This window comes from Apostichopus japonicus, chromosome 19 (assembly GCF_037975245.1).
Source record: "Apostichopus japonicus isolate 1M-3 chromosome 19, ASM3797524v1, whole genome shotgun sequence".
In the NCBI taxonomy this organism is placed as follows: domain Eukaryota; kingdom Metazoa; phylum Echinodermata; class Holothuroidea; order Aspidochirotida; family Stichopodidae; genus Apostichopus; species Apostichopus japonicus.
This window is the reverse complement of record NC_092579.1, coordinates 14,596,953-14,617,980: the sequence shown is the minus strand read 5'-3', so window position 1 is coordinate 14,617,980 and position 21,028 is coordinate 14,596,953. Positions and strand designations below refer to the sequence as shown.

The window sequence follows — 21,028 nt, the reverse complement described above, 5'->3', positions numbered from 1 at the left end:
CCCTCGCCCTCCCCCTGAGAAATTTAATTGTGCATTTTAACCCCTACAAATTTCGGGTATAGTTCAGAACCTGTATAATGGTACGAAATCAATGAATGACAACATAGTTATTACCTTGTTAAGTAAAGGCTGAGACAAATATTAACCCCGATAAGACACGTTTTTAATGGATCCATATTTGAGATGAGAAATTTATAATTAATCTGACATAATTAAAACTACATTTTACTTCAAATAATGTCAACTTATAAAGACATCGAGTGATCTACGATTTTCTTAGCATAACATTCTTTCATATTTTGTCAACGCTCTTTATTAAATTAGCCTGGCTAAGAGCAAGAAATATCAAAAGGTTAGATTCAACTCTGACCAGTTTTACTCTAATGTATTTTGACACTATGGAAGAATTATAAGGTCTTAGAAGCTAAGGTTGATGTTGTTTTGATCGCTAATTTCAATTCGTTATTTAAAGACTTATATAACAGCGTTAATTTCAACTCGTTATTTAAAGGCATATATAACAGCGTTAAGTTCAAATCGTTATTTAAAGGCATGCATATATAACAGCGTTAATTTCAACTCGTTATTTAAAGGCATATATGACTATATATCATGAAGATGGTATTCGATTTTCCGTAGAGTTTCAATGGACGTTAAAACGATGCAGTGGCGTAGGAAGGTACTTTTGAGTGGGGGGGCTGAAGACTGATGGCCGGCCTGGGGAGGGGTCTAAGGGGAGGGAGTGTCCCCCTCCCCTTTGGAATTTTTTTGCATTTCCAGGTGGCCTCAGATGCAATTTGGTGCAATGTAGCACACTTCAACACCCACTCCATTTTGAAAAGAATTTTGCATTTTCACCTGGCCTTAGATGCAATTTGGTGTTTCAAATGAGATTTTTTTCTCATTTGGAAATGAAAAAGGGGTTTTCTGACTTGCGGAGCGGGGGGCGGAACGATACTTCCCCCCCATGTTTTTCACTGGGGGGGGGCTGGCCCCCCCCCCAGCCCCCCGGTTCCTACGCCCTTGAAACGATGAATAGTTAATTTTGTTTATTAAAATTACGGAGGAAAGGCTAGCAAATACGGCTTTATCTGCATGGCTGATGCTAGCTATAGAAAACCACATGTCTTCAAGTTTTAAACTTTTTAATACCATGTGAACCCTTAAGAATGTAAAAGATGAACTACTACAAAATACTGCAAAGCACTAATCTTCCTTTCCGGTCGCAAAAAGATTTTACAAACATTTATACCACAATCATAAATGTGTTATCATGAATTTAATAGGCATTATGAATAAGAATAGGAATGTTTAATGTCTCCCGTATGTAACTTAACCAAACAATTAATATGTGAATAATATAACACAAGCCGTAAGAAAGAAAATAAGACTGAGCGTGATTGGTCAGTGTAAGAAGAAAAACAGTAAAAACTAAAAAGTGACAGTATTTAATTTCTTCATACAAAGAAAAATGACATTAATGTGTAATTTAACTGGTCTATACCTTATATATTCAGCAAATGGCTCGGTACAAACTGCGTTGATATGTATGGTTGTGGATGATGTGTGTAATGACACCCGCAAGCACACGCACACACACACGCACACACATATATATTTTATCAAACTTTTTGATTGGGTTTTAATATTTCTGACTATTCCGATCAATCATTCTAATTGGCTACTCTTCAATCTAACTAAGATGTTTCTGTGGATATAACCAATTCACTGCATCTAACTAATTAGTTAAAAGTTAAAAAGCAAAAAAAGGCACTTTATGCCTGGCCTTTTTAATATTTTATTTATTGACTTTTATCCCATTTACTGTGGCAAGAGCGAGTAATGAGTGAATTGTGATCTTAATATTTCAAATTCATTTCAAAATTGTCGGACCGACACTTTTTTTTTACCTGGGATTATTCACATGGAAGAAAACAACAAAGAAAGAAAGAAGAAGAAGAGGCAAAAACGGAAATTTCGACATTTTTAAGCTTAAAACTCTTCCTACTGGCTATTCATGCTAATATAAGACATATGACCGATATTCAGATATTTATCAAAGAAAGAAATGTTTCAAAATTAACCCGGAACGCTACTTTAAGGACAGGTGCGCAAGATGCTGCTTTAACTGTTTCACGATAAGTTTCTCAAAAGCTTTCTGTACATCAAGCGAGGTGACCTTTGAAAAACTCCCAAGTGTATAGCCATCTACGGCCATTTTGTATATAAAGCATGACATTCTTATAAAATCGAATGGTTATCGCTGAAAAAAGAAAAGAAAAGGGAAACTCCTCGAAAATCACACAAAATAGAGGAAACGAAGAAACACAAATGGAATTATCCGAGGGACGGATCCTCGGTTGAAAAACACTAAACAAAAACACTACCGTGTATATATATATATATATAGTATTGTACACTAGAGGTATTGCTTTACATGAATGTTGCTATGGTTTCATTGGGAAAATGCAAGCAATGTTAATTCTTAGTCAAGATTAAAAGTTTGATTACAATTAAATATGAAAGATAGGCCTATAGCACGATCTTTTCAATACCAATATGCATAGATAGTGTATATATGGAGAGTATAATGTATGCGCCAGTTCTGCGATCGATTATTAATTTAAGAATCCCGTTGATTATTTCATTTCAATCACAAAGTGACTAAGCACAATATACGAAATCAAAGGCACACAGAAATGAAACCAAAACAATGGGGTAGGAAAAGAAAATACTAAATAAACAACATGAAATAAACAAAAAATAGCAAAACAAGATCAATTAAGCAACCAGGAAGAGACATTAATTTTAAGATTTCAAATATATTATTCGTTAGAAGAGAATTTAACCCCAGGAATACAAGTCCTGTTTTGTACCAGCTGAACTGTGTAAGCTTCTAAGTTGGCAACGACCCCCTGCAGGACGTTTTCTGATTTTTATTTACTTACAGAATAAAAATGAAATAAAATATTATGTACACTATATTTGAGAAGATTTTGTTAACTATACTTTTAGTTTTATTCGTTTTTTTTTTAAGGGAAAAACAATATGAGATATCTTTATACTTTTTGTGATAGACTGAAATATCGGGAACATTATCAAGTGTTCTTTGTCTTTGTTTTGACGGATATCACAGGTTTGACTAAACTGGCATTTCCAATGACAAATATACATATAGTGGAATACATATATAGACAGGCTTAGTGATGGTTTGCTTTTCAAAAACCAGCAGAAGGTAAAACTTGACAGACTGCCTGCAAACTGATATTTTGTCACTGGAGTTCAAAATAACGTGAAAATGCTACGTAAACTCTTCTTCGTTAACTTGAACAAAATTAATGATGCGTTTCATGTATGCTAAGCTATTTCATGCTTTCACTAACTCTGGGCATGGGTTGTAACAGACTAAATTATTATTTTTACTGTATGAAAAAATATATTAACTAATATGTAAGTCAATCACATATTGGTTAAAGATGTAGCAGTTAATTATTTTGTTGACACAAAGATGAAACATGTCCTCCAGGGTTGTCCAACCTACGGCCCGCGGGCCACAGTCCGGCCCGCCGCAGGGTTGCGTCCGGCCCGCCAGAGATGCTCTACGGTGCGAAATTTTAGTGAGCAGATTTGTTGATAACAATTTGGAGCTATATAATCAATCAATCAAACCTTCTGGGTCCAAAAAACTGCAAACAGGTCAGTTTGTGTGACACTCTCAGCGGAGGGGGGGGGGGGGGGCGGCTGGACTTTATTCATCTGTTTTATCAGGAAGGAAAATAAATCAGTGCGCTCTGCGCGCAGTGCTCACATTTTGTTGCCTCGAGCTTCGGGCAAAAAAATCGAAAAATCGAGCGTAGGGTTGATGCGCCCCCATCCTTCATCATAATCATTCCATGTGGCCCTCCTCTGCAAAAGGTTGGACAACCCAGTCTAAACTGACCATGATTCACTTCTGTGTAAAAAGGTAACAACGGTAAAAAAAAAAACACACACACACACACGCAAAGAGGCCCATGTGGCTCGATGATGTCATATTTCTATATATAGAATATAGTTCTAGTTTTCATCGGTTGTTGTGAAGTAACATGATACCTCTAATATATCCCAAATGGAATAAGATTATTTTTCTTATCTGTTCGAGGAAGCCTCGGAGTTCTCTTCATTACATAGAGACCAACTGATGATGGTTTGTCTCCTTTAAGAATATTATCTTATAATTGAGTTTACAACACCGCACCATGGATGAAGCCCAAAAATATGCCTGTATTCTTCAAATGATTTCAAAATGAAACTGACAACAACCAAAATCGAACAGTACCATTAAAATTGGGAAACAATTATTTTTAAAAACTTTAATAGCTAGCTAGGCGCAGCAGACTAATGGAACAACGTACATATAATATCTCACAATATGAATGTAAAATTGACATATGTGGGGCTAACTAGACACTTGAAATCGAATTCAAGACGGTTTTAGTTCATGAAATTGTACACTGTATGGAATGAAAGAAAGAGAGAGCAGAAGGCGGAAAACGGGAACCATAAACGACCCGTCTTTGTACCCTGAAACCCTGCGGGTATTTACAATACTTTATTCTTGTGGGTGTTTAATGTTTCTGTAGAGGACAGCAATGATTCACGTTTTACACAATGGAAAGCTATAGGGAATTATAACATTGACATACCGCTCCTATTGTAGTTGCGGTGTTTCATTTCACGGTATAATTTCACATCACATTTTCCCCCAGACTGTCCCCATTGTTTTTCATGGGAAGTTTATTTGTTGAGAAAATATCCATATGATTGTAATATTCACCTATAACAATAAAAGTCATCATGATAAAACTAAAAAAATATAACAATGAACAATGTGTTATAATCAATACGTGTAATATTGTACATGTGCAATAATATACACGTTCAAAAAAAAATCTAAAAAAAAAAAATCCGTGCTCTCTACTCTAATTAGAAGATAAATATGTTTTTTTTTTTATAATTATCGACCAAGCGAATTGATTGTTGTGGCTTCTAAACATAACCGTAGCTCACAATAATTAAGCGACGCTGCAGCATTCTGATGATTCAAATTATCCACAGTTAGAACAACATTTCAAACGGCGCACAGGTACGTCAGAGAGGAAGCTGTGTACATGTTAGCCAGTAGAAGCTTGTACGTGAAAAGAACCCTTGACGTTAAGAATTCATCTCGTGGTATTACAAATAGCAGAAGTATAGAGAGATTGGCTATGTTCGTCTATTTATAAGCTTGTTCAAGGATCGAAGGAACGGTCTTTTTTCTGTCGTGATTTTTTTTCTTTTCTTTTTTTGTTTGTTTTACGTTTGATCAGCTAAACCAAGCTTTTTAAAAGTGCTCCTGATTTAGCGTTTTTTGAGATTTTGAGATTTTCTCGTTTAGCTTTTTAATTCCAAATGTGATTTTTGTTTGCATTAAGTTTCTCGCGGCCGGGATGCTACTGAACCCCCGAGGCTTAGTCATAGTGCTTACAATTTAGGTGAAAATGTAAAAAATATTTTTGTTCGGATTTAGCAACGATTGATGCTTTTAGAAGCTTTTGATTTATTGATCAATTTTTATGGATGCGTGCATTTGCTTAAAATCTTACTACGGGATTTCAGTTTCGAGTAATAGGAATGTAAGACATATGTGAGCTTTAACTCAAGCACATTTGAACGGTGGATATATCGGGAGACATTGGTGTATAGTTAGGATATTTGCGAAACATTGATATATTTAGTTCCCGATTGGGGAACATGGGCAAGTTATCTGCATTTCTCATCCTTGGAACCTATTCATCACCAGAGGTTGCCGATGACCTCATCAATATTCATTTTTATCTCATGAACCACTTGTAAATGGCTTCGGTTGTAAGGCACACGCATAGAGCGTTAGTATAAGCTACTGTAGTGAAGATGGCCATATCACGTAAGAAGATTGTTAGCGTAGTTGTAGCTGTAGTAATTTTGATATCTATTTGTCTCGTGGTTATAGTCCTAAAACCATGGAGCAACGATAACAACAAAACAGAATCGGACAATGTAGGACAGGATCCAAATATTTTGATGGATTACATTAATACACGGGATGATACATACGCATATACGACGCTGCATGAAAGTACACAGAGGGACGAAAGAGAGGGGTTTACGTCATACGTGCTTAATATGACGTCACAACAATGGTTCACATGTGAGTATTCCTCTAACCAATGTATAGTAATTTGATTTCCTGAATAGCTTATATCCAGTTGAGCCAAACGAGGAAAGTAAAGTGTGTGGGGCTGGGGACGGGGTGGGGTGGGCGCTGTGGATGTTCATACCCCCAGCCCAAGTATGTATATGGTTTAGTCAAGTATAGGCTTTAGTCAGATAGGCAACCTTACAGTTTAACCTTCCTTTTCGTATAGAACAGCCTCCATGCGTATACTGATGCGATCCCCAACAACAACAACACTAACACAAAATCCTCGGTAAATCCTCGGTACGCACATGTGACTAAGTTTTCTGCAATATTTAGACGCCTATTAATGCATTTCGGGAATCAATATTCATTAAGATATGTATAATTTCTCAATGCAATAAACTTCTGTAAGGTATACGGAAAAGACATGAGAGAGGACAGTAGCAAATCTTTGAGTATATTGTATGTAAAGGATCATATAGCCATGTAACTTCTACCTTGGGTTATTATTAAGACCTAGCTATTTATTATTGTCAGATGTTACCTGCAAATCCATCAAACTTTACTCCGCGAGGTTATTGATACGTCAGGTATGTGACGTAACTATAACATTTCCGTCTAGGTTGAATGTTATTTCAAGGACGGTAACGTACAGTTCTGATAACGGAAACATAACTTACAACACTTGATAATGGAGCTGAATGGTATAACATGCAGAGGTGTTCAGTTAATGGCAGTATATAGGCCTTAACCCCACGTCAATAATAAAGACATAGTAATAGCAAATATACACCGGCGATCAACGTGAATTGTATGACAGCGTTTATATAGGCCAGTAAGGAACTGGCTCTATAGTTTAAATCAAGAAATAAAATGATTTCTTTTAACGTCACTGTAATATATAGACAGAATAATGACCTTATAAACTGGGTGTGTATAACTGAAAATATTACAACAGTGTGCGTATTTATATGGTATGTTACTGTTGCTTACGAACTGAGACACCAGACGAATGGTTCCATATGAATTTGTGCATCATGAGAACGGCTGCAACATTTTCACGATAATCCTCATCCAAATAAGGCACCATTGTTAACTCAAAGACATATATGATCTGAATAAATACCCTTAGTTCATTTTTTATTCATGCTAGCTTTGCCCTAAGGACAGAATCTATACCTGTGAACGATGAGTTAAACACATGTGTGCTACCTTAAAGGAGTATGAAGCGGAGGTCAATCATTACAAAGTTATGTTAACCCCACCCCCACATATATATATATATATATATATATATATATATATAATATATATACTTTAATATATAAGTCGTCACGCCGCTCCTTAACTTGCTCCTTTAAGGGTAAAGGATGATGACGTCAGCTACTCAATGCAAGCCTTAATTTTATATAAATTTTTACAAATAATAAATTAACCAAAACATGTTCTTTTATTTTCATATGAACATGCCATTCAACAGAATAGTTCTTGACATTGTATAACATGTCATCTTGAGGTGATAGAATTTTAAATGTCTTCCAGTTTGAATTTTGTTTTGCATCTGAGGAACTGACTTATGCTTTGTGAATCAGACTAAGTAGTGCAGCCACTTTAAACGACGATAATTAAAGGGTAATTTCTCAAAACTTGGTATATTTAAAAAAAAAATAAAACCTGTACTTAAAGAAGTTTTGTATTCATGGTCTAAGGCATTTCAAAATTAATTTATTTGCCGAAACTAAGGAAAGTGTTAAAATGTTTGCCACTGGGATTATCCTTGAAAACGGCAAAAAAAAAGAAGAGTACTTTACGTCTTGCGTTAAATCATCACCTCTTACTTGCCACGGACTGTATCGATGCTGTCAGATAGGCTAAGTAGCTAAAATGCTTTCCATGTCAAATCACCCAAGCATCCGAAATTTGCCTTTCAAGCGTATATAGTAATTCAGATCATTCGATGTATCATCTTCCTTCATTGTCAAGTTAGAATCTGAAATGGAAGTTAGCAGAATCCGAGCAAACAACGGTTATCAAGGTTATGGATTGGTCACCTTGAATGAATTCTTAACTATAGTATATACAGGAATACTAACGAAAAGTAATTAATGGTGCAGGGATAAATCCGTGTATTTCAGTATTTTTTGAAACAAATGGCAGTACTTAAAATTAACTTGATCCCTCGTTTGATTGTATTTTGGTGAGACTTGTCAACTTTCATCTTTGAGCAGACTAAGAGGAGAAAGGATTTGTCAAGTTCCATTCATGTCAAAACATTTAGTATTAGCAAATTGACCGTCTGGAGCAGGGTTTCCCTTACTTTATCCCCCCACGAACCCCCTGTGGATATCAGAGTTGTCCACGAACCCCCAACTGTTCGAGACACGATCTGAGTCATTATTATACTATAATACGCAAAAGTGCTTTGTAAAAGATCATAGTGTAATAATGTAATGAAAAATGCACTATACGGTACTACTATGGCAACATATGCGTATGGAACGCGAAAAGAGTTTGTCGATAGGTACGACTGTTGTACATTACTAAAAAAAGTACAAAAGTAACAAAAAGTACTCTATTTTGACTTTCAGAAACGTCTCACGAACCCCCCCTGGGATGGACTCACGCACCCCATGGGGGTTCATGCACCCCAGTTAGGAACCCCTGGTCTAGAGTATGGAGAGGGGAGGATGTGGGCAAGAGGGTGGAATTCTCTGTAAGATAGAAATGCGTTAATTGTTAACAGCCAAAAGAAAGAAACGAACATGTGGTAAGGCGTAGTACAAGGCTGAAGGAGGAAGTGCCGATGGGAGTGGGGGGGTCGCGTCGGAGAGAGGGGGGCAAGATAGGATTCCAGTCGCTAGTTAAAATGCTACTTGTAACTTTAAGATAATTCAGATTGTGGATGAAGGGAGGAGAAGGATCCTATCCCCATCTTCTATTTTTTTTTTAAGAATTGCCAATTTCTGCCAAGATATTACGATAGTAAACTTCATCGAACGATATGACGCCCTCACATTAGGTGCGATGTTATATATATGGAGCGATTAACACCGTGTTACCTTATTAATATATGATCATAATAAACTTTGCAATCGACATATGCAACTGACATTTGCTTCCCATGTTATTATAGCTTAATTGTATACCGTGCAACTGTAATGGTGACTACATTTGGTGGCGCCCTACACCTAATTGGTATGATAAACATGGAGTCATGATAACACATAGCTACATATAGAATAGCTTAGTATAATATAAGCTTTATGATATTTACAATCTTAGATGGTGGCAAAGTTCAGCCAACGCTCTTAATTTAACTTCAGTGCAAGTAATGGAGCTATCAACACCGTTTTAAATAGATCCATATTTTAAAGGTAGGCCTACATATAACTTCTGAATGATGGTAAACTAAAATAAATGTGTAAAAGTAAGTCGGCCTGGCGTTTCGATCCTAGTAGGATCTTCTTCAGAGGTAAATGACAAGTAACAGTAACAGAAAGGACAAAAACACGCAGAGAATACAGACAGGTTAATGAGCATGGTGAAAACAAAGAGATGTAAGGGGATTAGTAGACAAGGGATGGAGAGAAGAAAGCAACAGCGGAAGAGGAAAGGTAGGAGATAAACAGTGGAGGGACAAAGGGAGGATGGTAAACTATACAGTTATCTCAAGGAAATAACAATGCATGAATTTATGAACATATTAACCATCAGATTCTTGCAAGGAGTATTCTAGTCCACGTGAAAATGATAAGCCTATATAAACTTGTCACTGTATAAGTAAGAACTGGTAAGCGTTCACTTTTTTCTAAAAGTATTAAATGCAAAATATTTTCAGTTTTCTGTTGTTTAATTGAACAATCCACTTTAATTGCAGATGGAAGTTATATTTAGTGACCGTCTTACCTTTAGTTGCGACATAACCTTTACATCGATGGGATCAATTTAGCTAATATAATTTCCTTTCAAAATCTCTCAACCACAGCAAACGTCGTTTTCATGACTAACAAAAAAATATATGAGATGAAATAAGAAAAAATGAAAATATGAAATATCAGTCACCCATCTTATCAATTGTTTAATCGACCTTAGTCTGTATTAGACTTTATTCCGCACAACGAATAATTCTCAAGGATTTTTTTCTGTTGTTGTTGTTATTTTTGTACTTATTGCGGAGAATTTGAGGGATAGTTTTTAATAATCTATGCTGCTAATTGTGTCCAATAACAAAAAAAAAAGAGAAATGGAAGAAGAAAAAAGAAAAAAAGGCAAAGATGGAAATGAAGCCTTGAAAATCCTTCAAGACTTGTCGATGTGTTTTCGGATGTTCGTAGCTTACTTGTGGAGGGCACGAGTGCATCTTTACAATTACATCAGTTGCCTGCAGTTCTGTTATATGAGTATACACTTACAACTTGTTATCGAAATATCCCGTATATAGGAAGAAAACGAACAGTTATTATCCTATGAAACGACAGATTCATTGTGTAGAACGATCTTCGCAGTTTATTTTCATTTCTTAAAGGGTAACATTTAACTTGCTGAGGTTATTGTAAAGTAATAATATTGTCCTCTGTTTTATATCTGTGAAAGGTATGTTTTGGCTTACAGAAATAACAATAATTAAAGGAAGTGTAAAAGGTGATGTTATATAGGAAGTTTATGCAAGATTTTACCCTGATAAGATAGAATATACAGGATACGTGAAGGTAAACCAAGAATAATGATAATAATACTAAAAAAACTAAAATTTGAAAAACTGAACAGATACCTATTTTGCTGGCAAACAGTCTATCATTCATTTGAGTGATGGATTTAAAGTTGCACATATTAATTTCCTAAGTGGCATGAGTGGGCTAGCGACGATCGGCGTGGGTGGGGTAGGGGAGGGGTGGATGGATGGAGACGGATGGTTGGGACTGGTGGGTGGAGCCAGAGTCAAAGCAAGGAACCAGTGATTCTGCGAGTAATTATAACCAAGACGTCCCTGACTTCTGTTATCATATGTGTCCAGGACTGACGAGATAGGGGAGGGTGGGGTCATGCGGCTACAGCCCCGAACCCTAGATCAATTTGTAAGCCCGGTTAAAATAGAGGCGGCGGGGAAAATATGGGATATATCCATGGTGCAAAATGGAGGCCCGGTGACATAATTATCCCACGCCCTCCGGGTCCGACCTAGCACTCGACGCCCGTCTACTTATGACGGTTCAGAATATTGAAGATTCCATTTAAAGGAGAGCTAATACTGAGGAAAGGGTTTGGTTTCTCCATGAGAAGACAACGCTCTCAAATGGCCATAGGCTATAGGAAAGAAATAAGGTGATAGGATAGCAGGGGAGCTATATGTCTTCATTAAAACATCTCTGTATTTACATCATCCACATGTCGGAATCATGAAAACAGAGAAATCATAGAATCATAATTTGTTTCATTCGCATCCAGTCATGTTCGCTGCTGCTATAGGGACAATGTATTTCATACAAGGTGGTAATGGGTATTTTTATAAGTACATTTGTCTATGTATATATTTCGCATATTCTTTGTTTATTATAAAGCTAAGCTCATAGTACTCTTCTTGAACTTGGCCGCCGTTCGACGAGTTTCCCTTTAATAAAAACACGAGACGTGTAAAACCACGAGGTTCTACCGTATTATATAGAAACATGTCATTTAGACCTTAGGCAAACAATCAAAGATGTTTAATATGCTTTTGTTTCATGTAGATTGCCGAGGCCGTGATCGTCCATACGGTTCCTGGCAAAACACGCAAGGGCAACAAATGAGTTCTTAAGTATCTCATAAATGTTGATTGCCAATGACAGTTAAGACAGAGAGAGTCTATTCTATAGATTGTAAGAGAGATGGGTTCTTGAACTTTCATCCAGGGAGCTGCTGCTCAGAATAGCAGCTCCGTATATAGTAGAACAACGAAATGCTAAATGAAATGTGCATGTGAAGGTGATGCAAGGTACACGGAGAAGACGACACTGAGATATGGTTGTGATACCCAGCAGCCAGCCCACCTCCCCCCCCCCCCACCGTCGTCTGCATATATATTTACATGTATTGCTGTTGTTTTATCACCCCTCTTGCCAAGACCGTCAAATATTCGCCATTTTAATAACACCTGTCAGTAGATAAAGAGATGGCGTAATCACGTGTTTACTTTGACAAGTACAAGTACCTGTTTTGATAAATAACACTTTCGGTTCACAGGTTGTTAACAGACACAAAATGTATGAAAAGAAACGAGCTCTTGTATTATGGTAAACACAGGAAAAACAAGCTATACAAAATAAACTACCGATATATCGCTTTCAACAATCCTCGCAATTTGTACAGAGTGAAACGCTACGGTATCAATTCATTGTTGAATAAATGGATGTGCAGTCGACAGAGCACTAAATTGTATATTAATCCCAAAACTGATTTACAATATTAATAGTCAGTCTTTTGAAAATATTACATGTTGGTTTTCACCACGACATGCACAGATGAATGAAACAAATTGATCGACAATAATAGCTTCTTATCTCAACTATAATGACCATAATGGTAATTTTATTCTGATTTACACGAGTTTTATTATGATTTAAACGAGGCCTGTTAACACTGATTAACGATAACTTCGACAAAAATCTATACGGTATTGATGTTTTTGAAAATAAGATTAAAATTGATCAAAATTAAAACAATCTTCAAAATGGTTTTATATACTATTTTGGGTTTCCACAAATGGCCTATCGAACAACTGCACCGAAACCAATACAACATGCCGCGAAAAACAAATCGAATTGTTCTGTTAATGATTGAAAATGTATTTTAGACAGACTGAACAATTAGCCTTAATCGTACGAGGACAAATTAATTAGGGCATATTTATGTCAGAGAATACTTTCTATTAAGCTTGAATGACGTCATAATGGGTTTAATTGTTCTTATTATTGCTTTAATCGTTCCCAGGAGATGTAATGAATATAACCTTCTATTATACAAAGCATCCTTCATAACTAGATCGATGCAATTAAAGTTAATAATAATTACTAAAAATAAAGACCTCATGGGAGGATAACGTGATTAATGGAAAAAATTGTACTCCCAATTTCAAAATAAAAAAATAAACAAAAAACACATAACCACGTTATTAAGAGAAACTGAAACTAGGGTTTTTAGTTATAAGCTTGAAAAAGGCTGACTATTGATATCGATATTTTAGTTTGAAATGAACAGACATTTGACTGAAAAAGTTAAGAATAATACTAGGAACATGACCTGCATCATAGCAAAATTCAAGAAAAAAGCTGTTGCAGTGTTTAGAAAACAGTGTTTTAGTATCGCAGGCCCAGACTTTCTTGCAAATGAGTTTTCCAGAACAGCAAGAGAAGGGCTTGAAGTGTGTTGTTCATATATTTATTTCGGTGTCATGATGTGTTCGTAACTTTTCATGGAATTAAATTGATGGTTGAAATAGCTTAACTAATTCCAAGGTTACAGCAGCTGGAGTTGTCAGCATGCATGCATGTATATATATATATATATATATATATATATATATATATATATATACTACTATACTACTATTTCTTTATAATAAAGTATTTTAGATCGTTTTGATATATATATGTATATATATATATATTATATATATATATATATGTATAATATATATATATATATATATATATATATATATATATCAAAACGATCTAAAATACTTTATTATAAAGAAATAGTACAGTTAGATCGTGCCAAATCTTCATGGCAACAACAGACATGTAAAATTGGTAAAAGGTAAAATATTGCTTCTTAAAATATTGCACGACGTTTTGGAAGGATACAATTAACTTCCTTGATCACGTATTATAAATTAATTAAAACATGCAGCAGCCACGCTGTATTTTGAACTTCTCTTTACTCATGCGCAGTAGTCCCCATTAACTTGGCTTACGTCTCGTATTTTAATACCTTTAAGTGCACTTAAGCTCCACTTCTTCCCGAAATCTTTTGTTGATCCCTTCAATGATTACAGGCTGAAAGTGTTTACGCTTATTAAAGAGGTTTACCAATATGAGGCTGACCCTTCTTAAATTGATGATCTCTCTGTCTAATTCTATAAGTTCTAATCCAGTTTCTCCGACATACTGTTTTTTGTAGTCTATACAATTTATAACATAAATAACCCCTGCGGTGGTACTTGTAGCGTTCCCTCTTACATTAAACTTTTGGCCAGTACTGGAGCGTTGTGTATATGGTTTTAGTGTCAGGAAGCATGTGACACACCTTTTGTCACGTGACCTGAAGCACCCTCTACTTTCTTTGTTCTGTTGATTCTTAGCCTTCTTCACAAGTAACGACTTTAAATTCGGGGGTTGTCAGTAAATGGCAGTGGGGTGGAGGGGGGGGGGTGGCACTTGAAATTATCCTTGAACACTAACAAGTTCAAAACTGTAAGATAGAAAATGTTTTTCGATGATTTTGTGTAAAGGTGGATGGCGGGGGTTGCGAGGAACCACGAGGGGAGCTTCTATTTCCTTCTGTTGTGTCGACACACTCTTTTGTCGATTTGACATATCTCTTTTAGGTCTCTGACTCGCTTAGTCAAGGGCGTAGGAACCGGGGGGGCTGGGGGGCGCCAGCCCCCAGTGAAAAATGTGGAGGGGCGGAAGTATCATTCCGCCCCCCCCACTTCGCAAGTCAGAAAACCCCTTTTTCATTTCCTAATGAGAAAAAAAATCTCATTTGGAGCACTAATTTGCATCTAAGGCCAGGTGAAAATACAAAATTAAGTTTACAAAATGGAGTGGGTGTTGAAGTGTGCAATATTGCACCAAATTGCATCTGAGGCCACCTGGAAATGCAAAAAATTCCAAAGGGGAGGGGGACACCCCCTCCCCTTAGACCCCTCCCCCAGGCCGGCCATCAATCTTCAGCCCCCCCCCCCACTCAAAAGTACTTTCCTACGCCACTGCGCTTAGTCAATCGTTCCCCTAACTATGCGAATGTGGTACCCCCTCTTTCAAGCAGATTAGAGTCATGAGAGAGATAGAGTGTGTGAGAGAGAGGTGGAGAGAGTTGCGTATTCAGTATTCAAATATGAAACGAAACAACAAGCCAATAAGCCAATTAGGCTTCTTCGCGAGTTCCTGCTTACAGGAGGATCTAATATACATGCATACATACATACATGTAGAAAGAAAGAAACAGAAGGAAGATATACCGTAAAGTGACGTCATATAAGATTACATCACGACTTCAATGACCTTATAATGACCTTTGTATTACTCGTCTTACAGCTGAGTACTCGGATCGCGACGTGTGGTGGCATTACGTCATCATCACTGTCCCGGATGCGATAGTATACAAGGATCTGGGTCTGCTGTTTGTTTCATCTGGAAGCAATGACAATGGGTGATGTATTCGTTTCTATAGCTTTTATGTATTAAATATATACCGCCTCCCTCCATCGTTCACTTTTAATAACAGGTTTGCATCAACTATCCGTTTAGTCTTACCTTCCGTTACATTAAAAAACGGAATGCTGAATTAAATTGCTAAAAAAATGTTCTTAAACAACTGAGGAACGTTAACAACTAAAGAATGAAATGTCTCGCCGAGGGAAAATACTTTGAAAATGTACAATTCAAAATGCTTCTTAAATAAATAATCTTAAAATATTTAATAATCTAGCATATTCGTGGCTAATACTGGTCAACGTTGACGATCTCCTAAACACTGTTACGTTATAAATGCATAGTTCGGTTAATTAATGCATAGGCCTAACTATTTCGTATACACGCTTTCGGTTAATTACTGCATATATACCTGTTTCGGATACACGCGATCCCATCATTAAACTTCGAGCTAGCTGCCACTTCTCTCTCTTAGAAACTTCCCCTTCTGTTCCTCACTCACATGTAGTGCGATGTTTACATCTGTTCCAGGCTCCAATAATCTTCCCTGTGCCATGTTATGATCGACAGTTGTTAGGCACTCATATTGCAAATGAAAATGCATTTAACAAATGATGAAACTTCACGTAAAGTACTGAATAAAAATGAATGTAAACGAGATGAAAAAGTCTGGCGGGTGGGGGTGAAGGCGATTAGTCTCCACTTTTAGACCTTTTACTATATAGGCCTACATTGATAACTTATTAGTATGCCCCGTAACCCTAACCTTAATATTTGGATATGAAGTTACTTTTGCAAATAACCTTTCAAATTTGGTACAGTTTGCAACTGACACCTAAGCTTCATCTTGTGAAGGTATTTCTTTATGGCTAAATTTTCAAAATATTCACATTCAGTAAAACAGATAACGAAATCCTTCAAAATCTAGTCCAGAGGAAAATTAATTTAATTGGGCCTATATGAAAGAAGAACAAATGCATCCTGGTGAAACTTGCATACATTGTAATACATTGTGTCTCCGAGGGTATTGAAATTGACACAGACCGTACCTTAACTGAACTTGAAGCAAACAGGTGTGATGTCATAGTTAAGCACTGATAGTCAAATGTAGTTTTTTCCCGCTCTATATTCACTCATTATTGTGTAGACATTGGATTGGATATAGGGGGCTCCCAACTTTTTCTTTAGGTGATGTGAAATTAACAATACCCGCGGTACCTACCCCCCCCCCCCCGAGACGATGCATATAAAATCAATGCAAATGTTGTCAGGCTTTTTAGAATATGTTCTTCTTTCATTTTACCGAAATACCATTTCCTTGGACTATCCTTGTAAATGACTCGTCATTGAAAACACTCAAATAAAAGGAAGAACGTTAACCAAGTACCACCCCCCCCCCCCCCTTCAAGCATCAGTGGCATATGAACTATAATGTAACTCAATTCTTCTTCTATAGCACACATTCTGGTCATTTCCGCAGAAGCGACGCAAAGCTTATTAGACAAACATCCTATTTTTGATATACCTCATACTCATATCGATTTTGACTTAGTTCTATTTTCTGTGACATTTTCTTATCGACTTAGATGATACACCCATATCAGGTTTGGACATGTTCATCTTATGTCAGGTGTATTTGAAATATACGGCGCTCCTTACAAATAAATTGTTTTGCAATGATGCGTGACAAATTTGACACGAACAAATGGCGGTGAATGTTATCCATGCACGGGTGCTCTGTTTCATGTACGTCAGTTAGGAACATATTTTTGGATAGAATTATTAGGGTTCATAAAACAATAGATTATCATTAACATTTAGCCCTGAACTGTGAAACCGAAGTCATCGTCGATTAAGCCTTAAAAGAGTATCATTCCAATATATATTTAAATGTTAATATTGCACACCAGAGTCCTTATGTTGAGAAACTTTACTAAAACTGTCACTTTTACTTTGTTGCATGCACTGTGAAATATTGCGTCTACATTACTGAGAAGCGGAGTTGTAGCCACGGTTGGCGGTCCCGGCACTCGAAATTTGCGCCCGGGACTGGAAGCCAAAATAGCCTGTGCTATACCCGGGACAATTTTCGCCAGAATAAATTATCACATTCCTAATTTGAAGTTGAGAAAATAACAGTCACACACATTGCTATAAGCACAAACGATATTGTTAGTTAGGCGTTTAAAGTTAGCTATTTCGGTTCCGTAAAAACAAAATCCAATCAAAAATTCACCCTCTCAATCAGTCATGGTATTGCCCTAAAGCAGTTTTCCTGTACAGAAGGGTGGAATGAAATATTGGTATATCCCACCAGTAGGGGTGAAGACATATGCCTGATAGTATTGGCACAATCACAGCCACACTACGTACATTTTGACATGGCAATCATATAACATAGGCTATACACCCATAACAATATACAGTGTAGCCTTTAGACCAGTCCCGTCTTATGCTAAACAGAACCAGCCCGATAATGCAGATAATGTCAGTTTACCTTGCAAATTCATTAAAAGTTCCCTTGACAGGTTTGTTTTAATGGGTGTCCAAATACCCATGGAGTCTTGACCACATTTGGTGGGGGTTGGTGGGGGTGGTGATATACCAGTTTTTTGTGCTCTGCAAATATCTAAAGCGTAGGAGCTTCTGTGGGGGCTGCCCCTCTTGCCCTCGCCGGACCATCGCCGATGCACGCTGCGCTCTCCAAATTCTAATTTAGAGCCCGCCATAAAAATTGCCCTAGCTATACAACCCTGCTGAGACATCCTCCTTTAGATATGTTATGAATAACCATGGAACGCCAAACGTTAGGTATACATTACGCTTGATGGTAAATCACATTGACGTGTAACCCCGCGCTTGTTGTGACCCTTTTCTTTATATAATATATAAGGACACATGCATAGACAAACGTGTTTAGTCATTCATGATTAAACCATCCGACAACACTTTTCTCTGTGTTATTTTGTACTTTACCTTCCGAACAGATTATGTTCCTTTTAATTTTAACACCCCCCCCCCCATTTGAAGATAATAATACACAGCAATAAATCCTTTGTTTTTCTCTGTTCGATTAGCAAACAGAGGCTCCATCTCGTTCAACGTTTCGCTTTCCACAAGAGCGTTGTCTTTCTTGACAAGCTGAGAAATGACAACTCTTAATTATCATTCTTTTTGTTGGAAAAAAAAATGTAAATCACATTAGATTTGTTTTATCCAAAAGGGTATTAACGTTATATAAAGCTGCTATAAAGCAGTTAATTACAATTCACGATATTATTACTGATCGAAGAGCCATTTCAAGTAAAGACAATTTTGCCCCAGAAAAAAAGAGGAAAGCAAGAGGTTACATGTGATGAATGTTCTCAGTTAATCTATATAAGTGCGTGGAGTATATTTTATTGTAGGCTACTTTACACGCAACAATGGATTTAGCCCCTAGCACACTCACATGTGCAAACCGCTCGATTATGGTCTAAAATATAAACGACTGATTTCAAGGTTACTAGCCGCGCGCTTGTACTGGAAAGATTGGGTTGTTATCTGGAAAGATACTTGCTATAAGGCGGAAGTGATATTAAAAACATCAATTGGATGAAAGCGATCAATACACTATACGACGTCAGCAGTTTTTTTATTTTATTTCAAGTTATAACTTGACATATGGTCGACTTTCTATAGCGTATTTCAGGAGCAATATCAAGGGTCATTAGTATTACCCCAAAATATGCTACAAAAGTCAAATAATGGTCACCCAATCTCAGATTTCAGCACGCGCTTAAAGGCATTGAAGACTCGCCCCAAACCCCGTGCCGCCCTCTGAAAAAAAAGTTAACTTTCCGTAGCTTGCAAGTGAAGTGTTTTTCTTGTCGCTACAAAATGCAGACAGAAATTAAACGTGATACCTTGTTGTCTTTTATCTAGATCTGAGATGTCAAATCGCTGCTATGTACACTGTGCTGTGTGTATTGACCGTAGCTTCATGTATAGCCTACTGTACACTAGTGTCTAATTACCGACGGTAGCAAGCTGTTTGTGCATTTTCTGGGATCGATGGTGGTGTTTAACACTTTTGTTACACCTCATTAGAGACTAGGTCAGATTACCGGCATTAGACGTTTCTTTGTGCGCGAGTCTTCAATGTCTTAAACTGCCACTCTCTAAGCACTTTGCCTCACTGAGACATTAAAATATCTAATTGAAATCACCTCTTTATGTCTAGATATAACACATAACGGTAATAATCACTGTTGCCCTTAGGAAAATACATTTGAAAGCTTCCAACAATTTTGAGCATGCTAATAAACTTTTGGGTCAATAGTATTGACCTTCCGGCTCATGTACCAATATGTTCATGAACATATTTACATTATGAAATCTTGATGACACTGTATTATTTATTTATTATTTCTTTCAAACAAAAAACAATTGTTGAACCATCGTCTGAACAATTTATCTTGTTTTCGTTTTTACAGGTTACCGGATCCTCTCACGGATGTAGAATGCCGTTTAATCTCCCACATGGCCTCTACGTTAGGAGTGTGAGTTACTACACCACTAAACAGGGGTTTTTGCTGAAGTTCTGAATTTCACTCGATCGTTAAAAATATATTAAAACAGAACCGGAACACAACAGATCCGGTTCAAATCCACCTACATGCATTTACACGAAAAGTATACTGATATACATCCACTAAGTATAAGTATTGTTCTTTCGAGATACAATAAACAAAAAATATATAAATTGCTCATGAAACTTTAACCAGGGTATTGCGCAGTATCTATTCCATTACGAAGGAACTGGTGTTACTTCACGTGAAGTAACACCGTCATCGGTGATCATACGGTGTTACTTCACGTGAATTTACACCGTCATTATCATACGGTGTTACTTCACTTGAAGTAACACCGTCATGATCATACCGTTACATGTAAGGGAACAGAGGTTGAAAGTGGGTAGTGCACGGTTGTTTGGATGCAGGATGATAAAGCCCACGCCTGATGAGAGGGGGGGGGGGGAGTATAGGAGGAGACCGGGTTGAGATGGGAACACAAGGGCACCGGGGAATATGGAATAACAATATAATTTTTTCACATGTGTATAACATACCTAAGGAAAATGTTAAAAAAGACTCGGTGATATAGTTACCCGCGGGAACCGACCTGGGTTTTGGAACCCCTGGTATCGCCTAACACACATTACAGCACACATATATGTTTCAATACGAGGTTAAGTTTATCTGGTCTTGGCACAGATTCAGAGATCTATTGTATATTCAAACAATCATGGTGTTATATCATCTATCGCAATTTCTTTCGACTTTTGGATTTTCTTGTTGGAAACTCTGCAGCCTCGTGTTTTGATATGGATGACCAGTAAGTTTAGTGTAAACAACAATACTCAACAAACATTAAA

General features: G+C 36.9%; 1 protein-coding gene across 1 annotated transcript in view; it reads left to right on the top strand.

Moving 5' to 3' along the window:
• Nucleotides 1-5,100: 5,100 nt before the first annotated feature.
• LOC139960358 (autocrine proliferation repressor protein A-like) overlaps nucleotides 5,101-21,028 on the top strand; it is a 33,712-nt gene continuing 17,784 nt past the window's right edge. The window contains exons 1-3 of the mRNA XM_071958671.1: nucleotides 5,101-6,208; nucleotides 15,496-15,610; nucleotides 20,088-20,153. Of these exons, the coding sequence (XP_071814772.1) occupies nucleotides 5,932-6,208; nucleotides 15,496-15,610; nucleotides 20,088-20,153 (458 nt within the window). The 5' untranslated portion in view covers nucleotides 5,101-5,931. The remainder of the gene's footprint in view (nucleotides 6,209-15,495; nucleotides 15,611-20,087; nucleotides 20,154-21,028) is intronic.